This window comes from Urocitellus parryii, chromosome 2 (assembly GCF_045843805.1).
Source record: "Urocitellus parryii isolate mUroPar1 chromosome 2, mUroPar1.hap1, whole genome shotgun sequence".
NCBI lineage: Eukaryota > Metazoa > Chordata > Mammalia > Rodentia > Sciuridae > Urocitellus > Urocitellus parryii.
This window is the reverse complement of record NC_135532.1, coordinates 161,191,708-161,212,876: the sequence shown is the minus strand read 5'-3', so window position 1 is coordinate 161,212,876 and position 21,169 is coordinate 161,191,708. Positions and strand designations below refer to the sequence as shown.

At 34.8% G+C, this 21,169-nt stretch overlaps 1 protein-coding gene across 4 annotated transcripts; it reads right to left on the bottom strand.

Annotated features, from left to right (window-relative positions):
* Nucleotides 1-1,420: 1,420 nt before the first annotated feature.
* Slc35a5 (solute carrier family 35 member A5) lies at nucleotides 1,421-21,093 on the bottom strand. Of its 4 annotated transcripts, none has more exons than XM_026394464.2 (7): nucleotides 20,860-21,092; nucleotides 19,910-20,058; nucleotides 18,434-18,532; nucleotides 17,048-17,181; nucleotides 13,910-13,977; nucleotides 5,794-6,574; nucleotides 1,421-2,892 (listed from the first exon to the last, which is right to left on the bottom strand). In XM_026394464.2, the coding sequence occupies exons 2-7, from the start codon at nucleotides 20,037-20,039 to the stop codon at nucleotides 2,827-2,829; spliced, it is 1,278 nt and encodes a 425-aa protein (XP_026250249.1). In that variant the 5' UTR covers nucleotides 20,040-20,058; nucleotides 20,860-21,092; the 3' UTR covers nucleotides 1,421-2,826. The 4 variants fall into 4 exon arrangements, with proteins under 4 accessions (XP_026250249.1, XP_026250233.1, XP_026250240.1 ...); XM_026394448.2 differs by lacking the exon at nucleotides 20,860-21,092 and adding an exon at nucleotides 20,626-20,785; XM_026394455.2 differs by lacking the exons at nucleotides 18,434-18,532; nucleotides 20,860-21,092 and adding an exon at nucleotides 20,626-20,785.
* Nucleotides 21,094-21,169: the final 76 nt, after the last annotated feature.

Here is a 21,169-nt window from a genome sequence, read left to right as displayed (position 1 = left end):
GGGTGTTTTCTACATGTGGACCTTAAGCACCTATGACTGCAGGATGCAGCTGGCCAAGGATTTGGAATCCTGGTCTTAGCCACCTTTTCCTCTATAACCAATAGCAGTGCTCCTGCTTCCCCTATGGACAGCAAGAAATTCAGTGCTAGGACAAATAACAGAGCTGGATCAGGTTATTCATTGCAGGTAGTATCTTGTCCCAACCAATGGCTATTCAGAAGCCATGGAGTAGATTCAGTGCATTAGTTCTGAGTCATAACTACATAGAAGAGAATCTAAATACAGAAAGGGATTTTGAAATTATTTGATCCAATTTCTATACCAATGAAGAAGTCTCTTCTAAAACATCCCAATAGGGGCTGGGGTTGTGGCTCAGTGGTACAGTGTTTGCCTAGAAGGTGTGAGAATTGGGTTCGATTCTCAGTACTGCATATAAATAAATAAAAAAATAAAGATCCATCATCAACTAATAAAAAAATTTTAAAAAAATCCCAATAATATAATCTCTCCCTAAAAACTTCAATGTTAATTTACTAGTACTTTCTATTCTTCAAGAAGGCTTTTCCTACAGAAAAAAATGTAATTTGTTGAGAGTATTTATAACGTTACCCTATCATTCTCACTGGAATTTAGTTTCCCAAAGTTGGAAAGATGCCTACATGATACTCTTCCCTCCAGGTTATACAATCCCTTGATTCCAAGAGCATCTAGAATATGGTTTCTAGACCTCTCACTTTCAAACCATCCTCTTTTAAAAGTATGCCCATGAAGTACTCTAGGGCATCCACATCAGAACCTATCATTTTACCTTAGCTTTCCCTCTCTTCCTTTCTTTCATTAAGTGGTCAGTTAACACAGTAGACTTGACATTGAGCAATAAATACTTTCTATAAAGGAGGGTGGAAAAAAAGTAAGAAAACCTTATTCCATGCACTTCTGAAATTTGCTATTTAATGTATTCTATAAGATTATTATTATTTTTTAACTTCGGATCAAACCTAGGAGCATTCTACCTCTGAACTATAATCCTAGCTCTTTTTTAATTTTTATTTTGAGATAGATTCTCATTAAGTTTACCCAGGCTAGCCTCAGAATTGGGATCTGGGATTACAGGTATCTGTCCCCATGCCCAACTTAAAAAAAAAACAAAAAAACCAAAACATTGTGTATGCTGCATTTCCTAAAAGTTAGGTCCTATACTTTGTGTTCATTAACTTCAAAATGGATTGCCATAATAGATATCATCTTCATATTTCACGAATGCCTATACTCTATGTTAAGGTATGTAGTTTTGCTATTTTTAGATGTAAAAATATATTCAATGAGTTTTCAAAGTTGTTTCAGTTTTTGCCTCACTCCTGTTTTTTGAAATTAAAAAGTTTCCACATCCCACCTCATATGAAAGAGTGGTGACACAAGATACAGGTTTAATAATTAATTTAATTACAAATTGTGACCAATTCTTGACAGTCACATTATTCAGGATATCACAGATGGATTATATAATAGCATTATCTTACATATATAAAAATTAAGAGGAAATAAAGAAGAAATGTGTAGGCTCCATGACACCTTATCACTTAAATTTACAGTATAGAACTTTGTAAACATACAGTGTTATAAGCTAAAGCCTGTCCTCCTATCACCATTCAGCTGCATGACCTTGAACAAATCACCGTTTTCTTGTTTTTAAATTATCACCTGATTGCTCTATCTAATAGAGTCAATTGGCTGCATGCAAAAGTACCTTAAAAAATACCATGCACTTATAAGTGAGAACAATTACTGTAAAGTGATTTCCTATTTTTAGAGTTATACTATTCGTATTTCATTAAAAGTCAACATTTATTTGCAAAAGCATCTTTTTTAAAGGAATTCTTTGGCATTAGTCTTAGTGATAATCTTGTAATGATTTTGAAGCCAGTGTTTTGACTCTCAGAAACAGAATATGATATAAAGACATATTAACAGTCACAAGCTTTAATTAATAACTAATAAAATAAAATGCCTTCATATTTATTTTCCAAAATGTAATAATCCAAAAGCAATGATGCCAAGATGTTGAGACATACAAATTGAAGAGGAAGGAACAAACAACTCACAATGGTTTGCTTAAATATAAGTGCTGACTGTGGTAACTTGGGAACCAACTTCACTTACACAAAGCTTACTTGTATATAAAACACTGAAAGATAATTACAAAAAAAAAATTCTGTAAATTCCTAAAAACTAAAATTCTGAGATTTTGTTTCAGAAAAGTTACTTTTTCGGCAAAACATTTAGCACAGACTACATCATCCTGAAACTATGGCACAGTCAGATAGGCCCTCCAGCCAAAATTTTTACTTTCATTGCTTTTTAATTGCAAAATGACTATCTCTACAGACTCTAAATTGGGGAGAAAACCTATGTTATTTATGATAAAAAAGGGAAGACTGTCACATGCAGACTAGAACCACATAATTATGAATATCTGGCAAACTGATCTCTATCTGTATATTTATAGGATCTAGCTAACATGATTACTTCAAGTTTGGAAACTTGGAGTACAAGGAAAATAATCTGCAAATATTTGTTGCTGACTTACAAAACACTGGGTTATTAATATAGTCTCTATGCTTTGATATCTGTGTCATTTCCTGGGAAATTTTTCACACTTTGGGTACTTTAAGCCTTGGGATGAAACCATTTTAGGAGCGATTAGATAGATACAAAAAGGGTTATGTTTTAGTGCATCCTTGGTTTATCAAAATGAAAACATAAATATTACAAATATTGAAAATGTGAAAATACAATTGTGAGAGCTGCCAACTATTTGGGTACCAATTAGAAATTATCTTCATCTGATTCATCACTCTTGGGTTTGGTAAGCCTTTCCAGTTCCTCTCCATCCTATAAGGAAACAGATAAAATTAGTAATTAATTAAAACAAAATTCAAAAGGTCAAATTTAGATTAGTAAAGAGAAGTCTTACTTAACATGTAAATCAGTATCCTATTTCATTAAATTGTGAATATCATCTGGTCAAGTTAGATAAGTACTTGGAAAGTTAACTTTAGAAGCACAATGAGGAATAAAAGGAACTTACCTCAATATTACAAAGGATATATGTGGCAAACCCAAAGCCAATATCAAACTGAACAGAAAAATACATTTCCTCTAAAATGAGGAACAAGACAAGATGTCCACTCTCACCACTTCTATTTATAGTTCATAAAAACTCTAGTCAAAGCAAACAGTCAAGAGAAGAAAATTAAAGGATACAAATAAGAAAAGAAGACATCAAATTATCTGTTTGCTGATGTCATGATCCTATATCCAGAAGACCCAAAAAACTCCACTAGACTTCTAGAGCTGATAAATGAATTTGGCAAAGTAGCAGGATACAAGATCGATATTCATAATTCAATAGATGGCCTATACTCTAATAGTGATTCTGCTGAGAAATAAATCAGGGAAACTATCCTGTTCACAATAACTTTAAAAAACAAAACAAAACAAAACAAGAAACATCAAAACCAAAAAAAACCTTGAGAATTAATCTAATCAAGGGTGTAAGATCTCTACTAAGAAAATTATAGAACACTGAAGAAAAATTGAAGAAGACCTTAGAAGATGGAAAGACCTCCCATGTTCTTGGATAGGCAGAACATTGTCAAATGGCTATCCTACCAAAATCAATATAAGATTCAATGCAATTCCCATCAAAATATCAATGACATTCTTCACAGAACTAGAAAAGCAGTCTTAAAATTTATCTGGAAGAATAATAAAAGACCCAGAATATCCAAAGCCACCCTGAGCAAGAAGAATGGTGCTGGAGACATCATAATATTTAATCTCAAATTATACTACAGAGCTATAGTAATAAAAGCAGCACGGTACCAGCATCAAAATAGACATGAAGACTGATGGAATAGAAGACAGAGAGACAAACCCACACAGATACACAGTCATCTGATACTTGACAAAGGAATCAAAAACATGTGTCAGAGAAAAGATAGCCTTTTTAACAACTAGTACTAAGAAAACTGAATAGAAATATGAAACTAGATCCCTATTTCTTGCCCTGCCCCCCAATCAAATCAAAGTGGATCAAAGACTTAGGAATTAGACCAGAAATTTTGCAACTGCTACACGAAAACAAAATTAACGCTCCATCATATTGATGCAGGCACTGACTTCCTTAACAAGACCACTAAAGCTCAAGAAATAAAACCAACAAGCAATAAGTGTTCAGTATAGCAAAGAAAAAGATTAAGAGCATGAACAGGGACCCCATAGAATCAGTGGGGGGGGAGTGGGGGGGAAATCGGGTATCATAAAGATAAAAGGAAGTTCAGTGGAGTAGGAGATAGGGGGGGACAGGAAAGGGGAGAAAATGCAAAAATGAATTTAACGAAATCACACTATGTGCATATATAAATATACCACAGTGAATTCCACCTTTATGTATATGTCAAAAGCACCAATCAAAAATAAACAAATGTGCAAAACAAGATCAGTAGAGTAGACAAATAACAGGAAAAGGGAGGAGGGAAGGGAAGCAGGAAGACAGGGATCTAAATGGAATAAATCAAATTCCATGCTTGAATGATTTTGTCAAAATGAATCCAACTACTAAGTATAACTATAATGTTGTAATAAAAAATTAAACTTAAAAAAAGTAAAATGTACTCCAAAGTTAACAACATGAGTAAAGTAAGGAGCACCACCTGCTGGTCTTGAGGTGAAACAATTAAAGGATGGAGGAAAAAATATAAACTAGTCTTACTACCTAAATTGATGTCATTTTACTTAAAAGTTGGGGCAAACATCATTATCAGTCCATTGTGGGGGGAAAAGAGGAATTCTGAATGTATACTGGAGGGACTGGGGCATGTGGGATGTAAACTTCTAAATTTTTCATCTTCAGATTTGTTTTATTACCACCTGAGAGGCATGACACTTACAGAAGGTCTGCCATGGATGCTAGTAAGTAACAGATTTCCCAAAGGGTGAACATGTAAATGTGTTCACTGTGTGAAACAGTTCATATTTTGTATAATCATGAAAATTGTAAAGCTAAAGCTATATAGAAGAGTTCATTGCATTTTCTGTCTAACCATATATTTAACTCCTTAACAGAATCTCCAAGATTATGAATTTACTTATAACATGACTGAAATATCCTTCCACATGATTATAAGCAACTGACATATATTCAGAATAACTACATACGTGTTTTTCTAGAATTTTTTTCCTCCTACTTGTGAAGATCTTTTTGAAAACTACCTTCCTTAGTGAATTAAAAGAAACTGTCTTTCTGGCACATTGTGGTTTATAAATAACTATAAGAAAAATTAAAGTGCTAGGTTTTCCATGTAAGAAGAGTGATGAAAGTAAAAGATAAACTTCTTTTTATGAATGAGGCTTATTTTTCCACCTATTGTGCAGTGGAAAGAGCAAGAGACTAGGAGACAGACCTCATGGGTTTAATATTAACTCTTTCACTTATTACCTGTAAAACACTTAGCCAGTTTCTTCAATCATAAAGGTAGGGAAACTGGACAAGACCTGGGAAGCATCTTCCAGATCAGTGATACTATCAACACATAAAGTCCTTGAGAGATGATTTAAACTTTTTCTTGATCCCTGATAGCATTTATCATGAGTCCTTGCAAACATCAATGCACATCTGTTGACTGCTTTCCAACAGTCACAGAGATCTAATACTTTTCTTATTTTTCCTTGAATAAACATGTTTTCAATTTGGGGAAGAACAAGCAAAAAGCAGTATCCTCACAAACTTACCCCACTGGAACGCTCCCAAAGATTGCCACTTAGATCTCTGACCCTCTCTTGCCTAGGTGGATATTCCAGGCTTTGAGACTTGCTGGCATTATAAATAAAAATGGAGAGAAGGACTGATGGGGCTTCCAAGAAAAACTCCAGGGAGGGCCTGAAGTCAAAGACCAGGACAGATACTGCTGTGATGATGACAGTGGTGATCTGAGCCATCAAGACATGGAACATGTTATCCAGGAACTTGAGAATGAAAGCTACTGAAAGGCCCTGGAATGCAGTTACAAAAATAAGGGCTACTGAAAATACATTGTGTCCATAAAAAAATCCACAGTTCTTAATCTGATCACGGTTACTGCTCTGAAGGCCCAGTGTCAGTCCATTAAAAAGAATGCCAAAGAAATAGAGTTTGCTGTTCTGTATGAAGATGTTTTCAGTGAGCTGGTTCCCTTCCTTCAATATTTTTTCATTATAAATATTGGCCATTGAAGAAATAAAACACTGTACTATAATAAGGATATGGCCCAAGCCAAGGCGGATGTGACTGAAAACTCTAGCTGTGGTGTTCCATTTAGTTTCAGGAAAAGTCCACTCCTTTGCCGTACAATTGTCTTTTCTGGAACATTCACTTCTGAAATGAAGGCATGAATTGGATGGGGTGAAGAAGGCATCATGATGAAATCCATGTCCTGCCAGGTTATGCTGTGAAGTTTTAGTGCCAGCAGTTAGGGCCACAATAGACAAGAAGAGAATCAGGAGGGAAGCCCACTGTGTCCAGTTTAGATGCCGCCTGTTCCAAAGATGAAAAACAAGATTTTACTACTGTCTTTCCCACCTGTATCCATTGTTTCTACTGAAAACCCAGAAACTCAAGTGCTTGTTGAATAAACTATACCCAATTTTGCTAGCATTCCCCACACTTCAAGTTCAAAGAAAACCTGCTGGTGGTATCTCTGTGTCTCAAATTTGACATTTTAATTTGCTTTCATAATAACTTCCCTTAAGGCCATTCAATCATTTCTTCTTCTTGTAGGTTTCCTTTTAGGCAGCAAGTTTAACAAAGCACCATCTCTACATCCAGAGCTATCTTGGTACAGAAACCTCTGTGCTACAAGATTGGTTACAGCAGTGATTCTCAAATTGGTTTCTAAAGACCAGAAAAAATGCAGAGTAGTTTCAGAAATCTTCTATATAGATGAATCCCACCCACCAGCCCCCTGAAAGGAGATCTATTTTTCAGAAGTGTTCATGACCCAAAAAATATTTAAGGAAGTTAGCTCCTGAATGAAGGTCCTAATCAGAAAAGCATTATATTGTTAACTACTGGCTGATAAGGCAAGGAAAAAAAGATTTTTGGGGTAGTATTTCAGTTTAAAAATCTAACAATGCTTTATTTATTTATTTTACCTTACAACAGACTTGTGAGCTACAGGAGATATGAATTATTATTTCATTTTGCTTAATCATTCAGTTCAACAGACATTTAATAAGCAGCTACTACATGCCAGGCAAACTGGGGAGATAAAGACTGGATCTTTCTCCTTAATGAATTTATGCTTTAATAAGGAGAGTTATAAACCAAATAATGGCAGTAGAATGTGTGACAAATGATACATGGAACCACTGAAGTACACTGAGGAAGGAGCACTTGAATCTGTAAACAAAGTCAGGTATGGCTTCAATGAGGAAATGACACTTGAGATGAAAAAATATCTAAATGGACATTGGTCATCTCCAGACAGAGTGATGTATCTATACAAAGGCAACAATCATTTACAATGTTAACGAAGAACAAAGGAATATCTCAGGTTGTGGTACTCTGGAGAGAACAAAATCTTGATGCTAGAAGATCAGTTAGGTTAAAGAAATGAAAAGCCAAGAAAAGAATATGACATAAGTAAAGGCAGAAGATTAAAGTTATATATGAGAACCAGAAGTCCTAAGAATTTTATTGGAGTACTTATTGAGCACCTACTTTTGAGGGTCAGGCTCTGAGGGAGGAAAGATATCTTGAAAGGTTAACTGATTTCCCTAAGGTCTATATTATGAAGGAGTAAAAAAGGGATTTGAGTCATAGTTTTGTATGTTCTAGATCATCACAACTTTTTAAGAATAATTCTGAGGGATGGGGATGTAGCTCGGTGGTAGTGTGCTTACATATCATGCTCAAGGCCCTGAGTTCAATCCCCATACTGCTAAAAAAACTAAAACCAAAACAAAATGACAACAAAAAAACTTCAGAAATAATTCTGAGCTCCCATGATATATATATGAAGGGTAAACACATAGGTCTGATTCCACTAATACTTCTATATAGCTTCACGCTCTGACACTGTGAAATCCATACCAGTCTAGACAGCAACACACCTGTCTGCACACTTTCATGTCTTCTCATTTACATAATTTTCTAATTAACTAGAGCTAGAGTTCAGTGATGGGGTTAGCTATAGCTCTATGTCATGAGGTCAAAAATTGTGAACTAGTTTCCTAAATTTCTGAAGGTGCAGCTGGTACATACTAAGTAGTGGAAAGCAAACAGAAATGGTAAGAGAAAATTACAGAGATGAAAAATGGATGTCTGATTTATTAAAATAATTGCATAAACAAATATTATACATAAGAATTGAGGCAAAAACAGTATCTTTAGAAATTTTGAATTCTTGGAGATATAGACTCTCCCTTAATATTGACATTGCAAATAAAGAATCTAAGGAAACGAACTATTAAACTAAATAATACCTACTCTAAACAATTACTCACCTGAGGTAATATTCCAGAAGGTAAAAATTATTAAGAAATTGTATGCTTTCCAAAAAAATATAAAGCTTCATAAATTATCCTGCAAAATTAGCTAAGGACTTGTGTATTTATAAATGATGACCAATTCTGCATGGAAAAGTTTATTCTTCAGTTTAATGTAATAAAATAGTTCACTTATCTAATTCTTTCTCTGTTCAAGTAAAACAGAGTCAATTACTACTAAGAGCTGACTGCTAAGTGAACCGAGTGGCTAAAAGACCACTTTTCCTGATGGTCTCTGCTCCCAAATCTCTGTTCTCAAATGTGTTTTTACCTGGTGGCCTCCTTATTGTCATAACATATTTTAACAACTACATAAATGATAAACTATGAAAAGGGATACTGTTTTATTTAAAACTGAGTTGAAACTTTTAGAAATACTAGGTAAAGGGAAATAATTCAGAAGATAAAAAGCTGGTTGTAAATTATATATAGGTAAGCTAATTGTAAAGGTTAGGGAAAAATAATAAAAATCTTGATGAGTTATCTTCCTTAGAAGTATTTTCAAATACTTGATGTGCTTTAAGGTAACTAAAACCAGAAGTCATGGATCATAAGTGACTATAGCTTCATACAAGAAAGAAACCAAAGAACTCCAATTAGCAAACTCTACCACGCGGCCTGCGCAGTGGTTTCATTAATGAGGTTCTAGGCATAAAGTTAGTTAGACGAGATCGAAATAAAAACACAAGACTCAATTACCTTTATTCTATTGCTAGGTCCAAGACGGCTCCCCTCTCTGGTTCGCTCCTCTAGCCGCTCAGCAGGGCAGCAAGGATTACTCAGGGCTAGCAGGAGAGAGAGCGAGCACACCGGGGACTAGCCTTTTATTAGGGAACAAGAGATTCAGGGGAGAATTCCACCCAATGAAGGTTGAGGGGGGGCTGCACTCCAAGGTCAGGGTCAGCGATTGGGTCCCCGGGGTCAGTGGTCAGGCACACCCCCACACGGATGGGCTCTCTCATCAGGAGAGGGCCGGGAAAAACTTCGACTTGTGCCAAAGTGCCTCAGACCCTCAACGGGAGGCACCCGATCACGTGTGAGAATGGCTCCCCACAGCAAACCCTACATATACTCAAGAGAAAAACCCTAGCTCAACAACAGAAAGATGTTCATCAAAAGGATGAACAGATAAACAAAAGTTAAAATAAATTTAGATTTACACACATACACTATCCCCATTTGCAGTTTTGTTTCTCATGCAAACCCAAAACTAATAAATGAAAAACTCCAGACAAAACCATTTATAAGTTTCAAATTCTCTGATGTTGTAGGCAGGATAAAATGTCATTATAGCAAGTCTGTCCCACCTTAATATGAATCATTCCCTTTTCCTGTGTATCTGTGTTGTATATGCTACCTACCCATCAGTCAGTTATCATATTGACACTTGAGGTATCACAGTGCTTGTGCTCAAGTAATGCTCATTTTACTTAGTAATAGCTTTAAGGAACAAGAGTAATGATGCCAACAATTCAGAAATGCCAAAGAAATGCTTTAAAGCACTTCCTTTAGGTGAAAAGGTTAAAGTTCTCAACGGGGGGAGGGGGAGGAAAACAAAATACATGTTTTGCTGCCAAACTTCAAACTGCAAAAATTGTACTCACAGTATATGGCAAATATTTAGTTAAGATGGAAAGGGCATTACATTTGTATATGTATATAGAGAAAAAAAATACTGTAACAGGGTTCAGCACTATCTAGTTTCAGGCATCCACTGGGAGTATTAGAATGTCTATCTCCCATAGATGGCGGGGGGGATTACTGTTTTTGCAGTTAGCCCTTTGTATGCATAAGTGCTGCATCAATAGATTCAACTAACTGCAAATCAAAAATATTTAAAAAAATTTTATCTGATTATGTACAAACTTTATGATTTCCTAAACAATACAGTATGATAACAATTTACAAAACATTTACATTGTATTAAGTATTTTAAGTAATCTAGAAATGACAGAGTATATGGTAGGTTACATGCAAATACTAAGAGACCTGAGCATCCATAAATTTGGTATCTGCAGGGGTCCTGGAACCAATCTTCTATGGATATCTATGGATGACTATATATTGAGATTCTCCATTATGAGTTTACCTAGTAACTGAACAATCACATTCAAATTGTGTCAGATAAAAATAATTCTACCATCTTTCTACCATATTGGGAAATATGGTAGAATAGTAAATATGGTAGATAGTAAATCAAGGCAGAGCATCAAAACAATTTAGTAGGTTATGAAACAATTTATTTTCTCAAGGCACTGTACAAAATACATTTCCTAGTAGCAAAGAGACCAACTGGAGTAGATTTAAGAGAAATCATAAAGCTTTGTAAAGTAAATAAATAATTTTGAAGAAAATGCTTACAATCCTGAGTGGGATATTTCTTAATTCTTCTGCTGGTTGGGACAGGGTGTGTATCAAAATGTGTTTGTTAATGATCTTTTCCCATAGCTTTGCTTGGTAAAATCAGAGAACCTTATACATATAAGTAGGTAAAAATAACTGCTAATCATGGTTATTTTGCTGTAAAATATAAATTTCCAGGTTGATGCTGTTATTTTCCAGAGGCAAAGATTAAACAACTCTGCTAAGGTGCAAGAGCAAACCAATGAGGCAGACTTGAAGGCAGAATGTCTGCCACCAGTTTCCACTTTGAATTAGTGGCTACATTTCAAAGAACAAATCTATATTCACATAGAGTTTCTTTAGAAAAGCCAATAGGACATTTAAATGGTATTTTTCCCCCACTTTCAAATTCCTCCAACTAATTCTTGCATTAATCACCACCTAATTTTTTCTACTTTTGCAGCCTTATTATACCTGTATAGAGAAGTTGTTTGATGGCTCTGTTAGAGTCAAGTATAAAACAACTAAATATTCTAAATGAAAAATGAGTTATGGCAAACAAACCAAGAACATGTGATAGAACCCTTAAGTTGCTAACTCCAAAGCCAAAATTTCATGGCAAAGGGCAAAGGAACGATTATATGACCCACAAAGAGTGGAAAAACAAACAACATATACCACCAATGACAAAATGATTAAAAGAGAACACAGTTAAGGTGAAGAGAGGAAAATTATTCAGCTTCTAAAAAGATGGAAATCCTGTTGCATGCTACAACACAGAAGAACTTTGAGAACATAAATAAGTGCAAGAAGCCAGTCACAAAAAGAGAATGTATGATTCCATTGACATGAGGTTTCTAAAGTGGTCAAATTCACAGAAACAAAAAGTAGAATGAATGGGGGAGGAAGAAAAAGAGAGTTGTTTAATGTGTTCAGAGTTTCAAAACTGTAAGTTGGAAAGCATGATTGGTTACACAATAAAATGAATATGCCTAATATACAGAATCATATAATAAAAAAATGGTTAAGATGGCAAATATGCTGTGTTTTTAACAATTAGAAAAGTTAAAAATGTAATAAAAGCTAATACTAAATAAAAGAATACTTAAAAGTCATGCTCATAAAGACACTATTAATTAGCACACTATTGTGGCTTTATTATTTAGAGATGCATCAGTGCTAATTTTTGAATTAGTACAATTAAGACCCACTCAAGTTGCTAATTTAGCTTTCCTGGAAGAAATAAAACTGGAGTGGTTTTATTATTCTTTACTCTAAACACTTCCAAGGGCTCAAAACAGAGAGATATTTATTAACATGTCTAAGAACCAATATTATTGTTCTGAAAATAAGAGTTTAGTAAAGCGCATGAAAAATATTTTTAGCTTTAGTTCATAAATGTGATTATTAAAATTTGCAAAATATAATTATTATTATAATTAATGTTAAAACAATTAAAATTTACAGTACAAGTAGATTTGAATTTGCTTATATGAAGAATTAACTTTCTTAATACAAACAGTTAAATGCTTAAAAATTTAACTAGATTTACTAGAGGGTAAAGTTAGAACAACTAACGAATGAATTTCAAATCATGTATGATTTGGCAAATGAAGTTTTAATGTAATCTCAATAAAAAACTTGTATATTATCTAATAATTTAAGTTTTATACTATGTGTCCTAATGAACTGTCATTTCACTGGAAAAAATTTGAGGCCTCTACTCCCTTATTAAACTGTGAACATTTTATTAAATGTTGGAACCAGTTTTTTTTTTTTTTTTTGGTTCATGGAAGTGCATTTCCATTTTATCACAGGAACTAAATACAAAAATATTATCACTTACACAAATTCTCCTAGAATGCAATTTTTTACAAAGTGAATTTCATGTTGATTTCAAAGGCTTCAAAACATTTTTTGGAATCGCATTCTTTTAACTTGCTAGTTATAGAATTATTTTTGCAATTCACAACTAAAGTGAAGAACATGATGCACAAAGCAAATTTCAATGTATTCTAACATTTAAACTATACTAAGTGTACTGTTAATTTTTAAAAATATCTCACATTAACTATCAAGTTGAATGTTTCCTCAGAGTAAATGTTTCTAGAAACTCACATAATTTATATAATAAATGTATCATGGATTCAACAAACATTTAGGTAGCCTCTATATAAGCTATCCATCCTTTAGTACACATAAATTATTAAGGAACACCTATCACATAACATAAATAAGAAATTAAGAAGATAAAAAGAATGTAAAATTTAAAAACCGTCATGACAAATATAACAAAAAGTTAATTTTATTCTTTTATCGTCATTATTAACAAATTCATTTGAGATTAAGTACCTACTATCTTTGTATCAGCCTATTTCAGACTACGATATTTTCCTTTTTGCTTTGTAGCAGAGCCTATTTACTGAAAAATGTTTATACTACTCAGTGGTCCTCCTGGATATTGTAAAGATGGGTGAAAACATTTTTAAGTCTAAAAGCCCATCATTCTTATTCATTTTGACTAGATTCTTCAAACAAATTGTCTTCCAGTTAGGGATCAAATCATGAACTTATCTCAAAGGGTTAAAAAAAGAATTTGCCACTCTATCATCTCCAAAGAACTAATGTATTAAATATCTTAGGAACCTCTTGATTCCCTATTAAGTTTCCAATCGACTGTATTTAAAAAGCTTATGAATTCTTTCTTGAAAATCTGGCACTAAAAATTAAAGTACTAATTATAGCCCAATTAATTATCTTATTTTTGAGATGCTCAAGACATTTTACATATATCTGATCACAGAAGTTTTAGACTGGAGTTGCTTTCAACATGGGTTAAACAATGTGCCCAATACACAAAGCCAATTAGGAACAAAATCCTGGTCTTGGGATTCGAGGGCTCAGTGCCCCGGGTATATCATCTGAAACCAGGCTGTGCCATTTTAAAGTATGATATATGCTTTCACAGCAAGCTACTTACTTCAGCACTATCCTGAATAGAAGAGCTGTTGTTATAATGCTAAAATTTGAGAAGATAACAGCCATGGCCTAGAAAGAAAGAGAAGATAGGATTACAAACAGAGTACTGACCTAAGAAATCTCCCATTTTGGTAATTCACCTGACAAAAAAAGCTTTTTAGTAAAAAACCAGAGGGGTTATTAGGGCAGCTATTTCACTAGAGGATTAAATTCCATTTTTATTGCTTGTTAAATTTATGGAGATATGATCAAATTATTGTTCAGGCTTTGAAACTGTGTGTTTGAGTTCAGGCAATGCCTGTGTAAATAATCTTTATGTGTAGATCTGGAAATACTTATGACTTGTAAAGGTTTAGGTCTAGAAATTAACAGCTACCATGCCTATGAAATATACTTTCCATTGCTTTCAATACACTTTATAGATTTTTAATACTGCTCCTATAGGTGAGTAGAAAGGAAGTACCATTAGGCCCATTTATATGGTAATAAAATTTAGATAGATTTTTAAGCATCTTTACTGTTCTAGAAATTGAATCAGTTTTCCAGCTTGAACTGACATGACTCAAAATCAAACTCCGCCCTTTGGATTGATCCAAGTTATTCTAAACACTTAGAAATATGTTAGCCAGATTTTATAGTGGTCTGTTTTTGAGAATTCTGTCACACTTCATAGGAACAGTATTAATCTGAATGTGTATATAGTTTGCTCAGAAAGCATGAAAATCTATCACTGCTCTATACAACTGGACCTGACAATATCAATAATTTTTAAAATAAATCCTATGATTTGGTTCACCCTGCTTTCTTCCTTGCTATCAATTTAAGTTGATTAAACTCCACAGAGAGCCAGGTGTAGTGGCACATCCTTGTAATCCCAGTGAATCTAAAGGCAAAGGCAGGTGGTTTGCAAGTTCAAGGCCAGCATGGGCAACGTGGCAAAACCTTGTCTCAAAAAAAGGGTTTGAGAAGTAGTTCAGTGGTAGAGCACTCCTGATTCCAATCCCTAGTACCAACAGTATAATAAAAACTAAAAATAAACTCCAAAGAGTACAAGCAGTCTTATGTAACCACTAATGATAGCAAACAAGGCTAATAAGCAGCTACATTAAAACTGAAAAAGAATAATTCAAAAAAACTAACAATAATTCAAAGAATGTACCATTGTTACTTTTCTACTGAATTTTTAAAAATTTTCATTGATGTGCAATAATTGTAAATATTTATGGGGTACATAAAGGGTGATAATTTGATACATACATAATGTAATGTAATACATGTAATATAATGTAATGATCAAATCAAGGTGATTAGCATTTCTACCTTCTTAACCATTTTTTTCTTTTATTGGAAAACTTTGAATTGGGTTTTTCCAGAGTATGTCTCTGTAAGACAAATTCTTGTGAACCCCCAGTTAAGAGAAAACTAAGATGAGGAAAATGTTTGGTAAGAGTAAAGAAGTGGTGGTCCTGGATAAATATACCAAGGGCAATGCAAACACACCTAACTAAGCAGCCTGGTTGGTCTGAGGAATTCTAAACACTGTTACCATATAGTACTATAGAATAAATCAAACATAAGAGCTATTTGCCCCTAAATTTCCATGTATCTCCCTTTAATTCTTTCAATAGGCTCAAATAGAAATACAAGAGTATGCCATGTGGTTTGTTTTATAATATCTGTGTTTGTACATTATTGGGAAGGAAAAGCAAAACAATAAATACAGAGGAAAAAGAAGAAATATGCAGCAGGCATGGTGGAGCACACCAGTGATCCCAGTGGCTTGAGAGGCTGAGACAGGGGAGGATCCCAAGTTCAAAGTCAGCCTCAACAACTTACTGAGAATCTAAACAAGTTAGGATGACCCTGTCTCAAAATAAAAAATAAAAAGGGCTAGGGATATCATGGGATATCACTCAGTGGTTAAGTTTTTTGGTATCCAAAAAAAAAAAAAAAAAAAAAAAAAAGAGAGAGAGAGAGAGAGAAGGAAAGGGGAAGGAAAGGAGTATAAATTTAGAGTTTCTCTGTTGGATACAAAAAAATACAACAAATATTTATTTACTGAATGTGAATAATTATATTGTTAGGCATAGGAATTCTCAAATCTAAAAAAAGAAGTGGAAACAAGAATTTATAAGACGTTTTAGATGGACTGAGCACTAACTACCAACATGGGTGAAGGAGCTAAAAGTAACCTCAAGTGATCAACTACTCCAGATTCCTGCTTTTGACCTAGATTAGTTTATTTCTACTTAATAAATAGAGTAACCGAAACTTAGAGCAGTTAGGGCCTAACTTGTTACATAGCTCTTAAGTTGTGAAAAAAATGTTAAAATCTCCTGTTTCCTACTATAGTGCTATTGCGCCTTTTCTTTTCATCCTGTTCTAAAATTTACCTGGTTACATGTAACAGGTTTCACAGAGATCAGTGCCAATAAAAATCCTACTTACAACCAAAATGCCCACTTTAACCTTTTAAAGAAACTTAAAACACATTTTGGCAATAAAGGCAATAGAGATACTCATTTTATAAGATGTTAATAGGAATACATATTTGAGTATCAAACTGAGTAAAGGGTAAAAGCAGAAGACCAAACTTCAATGTTGATTACTGATGGCTTTCCAAAGTGACACAAAGGCTTTTTCAGTTGGGAGGATACAATCCTTACTCTCAAAGAATTTGCTGGTTAAACGATAAAATTAATAAAAAAGAAAATCTACACAAATAGAAAGCATTTAAACTACATTAGAACAGGTGTAAGAGAGATATTTTCTGAGTTAATAATGGAAGTCTGCTTGGATGTTGAGATTGAGATTAGAGGTTGATTACAGTATGGCTCAGAATATAGGCAAACTGACTAAGGTTACACAAAGAGGCATGGCTTCAGATCTCTTGGAACAAGGAGCAACTCCACCATAGCAGTCAGTACACTTTAATATAGTAATCTCTAACAGTGATAGAACCTGGCAAGCAGATCCATAATTTCACTTTCTAATGAATCTGGGAAAATTTCAGCAAGGTCAGTCAGAGCCACAAGAAACTTAAGACAGTCGAGGAAAATGATGGAAAAAAAAAGGAAGATACTTTCTGGGACTCATTTCTCTGTTATCGTTTCAATGGCACTCTGTCATATTTACTTACAGGCTGAAGATAGGATAGGACATAGAAGACAATCAAGTTGTCCAGGAAATAGAGAAAGGCAGGAATGGACCACTTCATGAAATTAGAGAATTCCTTCCAGGAAGCACATCTCAAATTTCTACTTCGATGAGGTTCTACAGAAAAAAAACAGAGCAATAAAAAAATAATCTTGATGAGAAAGCCTATATTTTTAGAGAAAGTACATTATATCTGATCACTGATAGAATTCATCAAAAGGGGTTTTATAAGCTTGCTTCGTAAGTGGTCATTAGCCTATAAAAAAAAAGATAATATGGAACTTTACTAGTCTCTCTCTAACCCACCTTTGTGTCCTATCACTGACAATCAGCAACATCCTTATTAGGATAATACTGATTATCCTAATTCCTGTTAACTTAAAGCAGAAGTATTGTTTAAGTTGACTCAAGATACACATGTGGTTTCTCTTATATCTCTGCGAGCATAAGAGTAAGAGAAAAATCAATGTTAGAATAAGTGTGTTGGGGAAACAAGTTTCATGTTGGGATTCCTTCCTACCCTGCAGAAGACCAGGAAACGGAATTAATATGTAGAAATTTATACATATGGAACTAAAAGCAATTAAAATTAACTTTTACTAATTCTAGTGTGAGTTTTTATCCAGTTCCAGACTGCCAAACACTGCAACAGAGAGAATGTAAAATGAAAAGAGAAGCAAACAGTTTAAACTCTGCAAGTAATGCTTGCATTTCACGAAATTAAAACTAACTAGTATTCCACTAACTAGAAACTCTACACAGATTGAAACCCTTGAATGTTTAAAGTCATGTTCCCAGGCAATCACTTTAATGCTTTACATTTTATGTTTACCTCGTCTGAGAAGGCAGATCAAAGAAGCAGAGGGTTAAGGGTTCATAACTGGGGAAATGAGGTGAAGAATTGCGACAAAAACCTGTACATTCCATAAAGGGTAATACTTTTACATTTGAGGAAAGGATTACTATTCCTATTTAATAGTTCTACCTCAAAACATAGTACCTCTTTGACTCCAGAGTTACTATGGTGACTTCCCTGTACAAAATGGGAACTGTTTTGCAATACGATGCATAGCACCTCACATTAGCAGTGATTTAGAAAATCCTGAATTTAGATAAAAAACCAACGGGCTTGTGAAACCATAACAAGAACAAGTATGAGGGAAAGCAGTGGACAGGATGTGTGGGTTCGTGTACTAGCTTTGTCCTTTCTAGCATAGCTCTACAGAATACTTTGAGCATACTTCTCTACCTATAATAAAACACAATTATGTTAGTGTCTTAGCTTCCTCAGATATAATGATATAAACTGTCATTTCCAGTTCTAATGTTTTTTGATTCTGCAATTACATAGTACCATTTCAAGACTCACCTTTCTTTATAACACAGAAGGACACAAGCACACAGAAAACTAGCTTCACCAGTTCTGAGCATACATTCACAGTAGTTGGTAGATAATCATACTTGTTCTCTGAAATATAACAGAAATGTTTTCTTAACTATACTTTTTATTCTATATGTTTGTATGCAGTTAATAATTATAATTGTTTTTAAACTTAAAAGCTGGCTTTGCACTGACTGCAATAAATTTCTTACCATTTGCTTTGCTTTTAAGAAATTTTGAAACAGTTCATCCAGTGTATTAGCTATCTCTCTTTTATTTAGCTTTAAGTTATAAAGCATGCCTAATGCTTTCATCCATGTTACTAATAAATATGTTGAAGAGACTAGGGCCAATAGCAAAGAAAGCTCTGTGGCAAGGCATTGCAGACTGCCTTCTAAATTGACCATTTAATTGACACTTAGGAGTCAGACTAATCAAGCTGTTATGATTTTACTTGCTGTATTATTACTCAGTTTATGGTTCTTCTTATGTGACCTTTCTACCTTATTAAAATCAAGGTATACTTTATCAATGGCATTTCCTTAACTCAGAATTTTCCAATGTGTTTCATATCATAGTACACACAGAAAACATTTTTAGCTTTTTTTAATCCACTGTCTCTATTTTCACAATGTGTTTCTATGTATGTCTCCCCAAATAAAGTGAGTTCTTAAGGATAAGGTCAATAGCTTATGAACTTTGAATTCATATCACTAAGACTTAGCCTAGGACCTGACAGAAGTTAACTGACATTGAGACACACAACTCCCCAAGTAGATCATTTAGAGTGATGATATCATGGTTTTGAGTGTTATCAATAAGTAGTGAGAAGTACTCATAACAATTTTATGGAATTGACGTATTTGCTTAAATTCCTACATTTTAAAAAATAATAATTTATTGGGCACATACTTATCAAACCTTATAAACTATATTAACCCATTGATATAATAACCTCAGAACAGCAAGTGACCAAATATATTCTCCCATCTACTTCAAATAGGCTGAAATTATACATTTTGTTATATGCCCAGAAACACCTGCTGATTGAAGCAGTAATCAGATGTTGTAAGATGTTCTGTACAAAGGGTTTGATTTGGTGCTTGCCTGAACCAGACTGCACTATCAAAATTTTTTCTTGCTGAGGAATGAAAGGTTAAAGAATAATATTTAAATACGCTTTTTCATTCATATGAAGGAAAGCACTTCATAAGGTTTTATTATCTCCATTTTATACACAAGGAAACCAAAGACAGGAGAGAATGTGATTAAGTATTCTATATAGTTCTCCTCTTGCCCCTGTAAGAGTTATTTCTATTCTTCACACTTGAATAAATTCTACTCCTTCAACTCTCTCTCTCTCTCTCTCTCTCTCTCTCTCTCTCTCTCTCTCTCTCTCTCTCTCTCTCTCGCACACACACACATACAAAAGGATTCTATATGGACTTGTAAGTCTTAACTTACCTTCATTGGCAGAGTATTTTACCAGTAAGATGCGACTTGAGCTTAAAGCAATGAATAAGGCACCTAGCAGGAATGTATACATTGTTGAGAAGGGCCATAACCCAGGCCGCCTACAGCACTTTCTTTCCATTGTACTGATTTTAAATTGCCTTAAAGAGAACAACACTTTCATGAGTAACCCTGTTGTCAGACCTAGAGATTAAACATAATGCAAATATCACTGACTATGCAGACTAGGAAATTTTCAGTAATCTGGCTATGGCTATATCAGAATCAAAAAACTTGAATACAGGAGAAAAATGGGGAAAGGAAATGAAAAATCAAAATCAAAATCTGTTAAGAGGGGGTACTCAAACGGCAGGGCCGGATTAGAAATGCTGACCAATCGTAGCCAGTGAGAATCTGACATTTTGGTACTGCAGAAAAGTAGTCCAACTCATCAGCAACTTTTCCCTGAAACCAGAAACAGGATTTTGGAATTACATTTTGAGTAGCAGCTCTTCCCTCAGATGAAGAAAAGGGGTTTTCTGGGAGAGATTTCGTTGTCATAATGACCAAAATGAAAATGTCTAAAACACAGCTGCTAATTTTTACTCCACTGGTGTGGGAAACAGAAGAGCCAATCTTTGGGTTCAAGAGTCTCAGGCCTCTTTTGACAGCTTGAGGACACGAAATCCCAGGCTGGGTGAGTACCTGCCCAAAGCCTCCCAGCATACCGGTAAGCACCGCACATGGAGCCCGGGACTGGAGAGAAAATGCCAATTCTACAGCGCAGCCAGGCACAAGCATGACAGAACCAACGAGACACCTCCAGTTTACAAGGAGGCCAGGTTTCCCTCCACGGAGAGGGAAACCCTTTCATTACACCTGCGCAGTAAGGAGCTCGACTGGCAACACTCCCCCCCCCTTCCATGCGCACGCGCAATACTTTGCCTGCGGGGCGCGGTTACCTCAGCCGTCAGAAAAGCTTCTAGTGGAAGAACGCACATCATAGAGCTAAGACAGTGACTGTTTAGCTCCGTAGTAGCAGCAGTAGGTTTTTACGGTCCATAGGAAGGGAAGGTATAAGAGGGAAACAGAGGCGAAAAAGCCTCTCCCCTCGGCTCCTTATTCCGGAACAAAAAGCAAGATAACGTCTCGACCTGGATAGAGCGTACTCGGCGCCCATTGCGCAAGCGCGCTCAGGGTTAGGCTTCCGGCGGGAGGAGAGAAGAGGCGCGATCCCGCCCCGCTCGGCCTTCCTAGTGTCACGTGACGGGG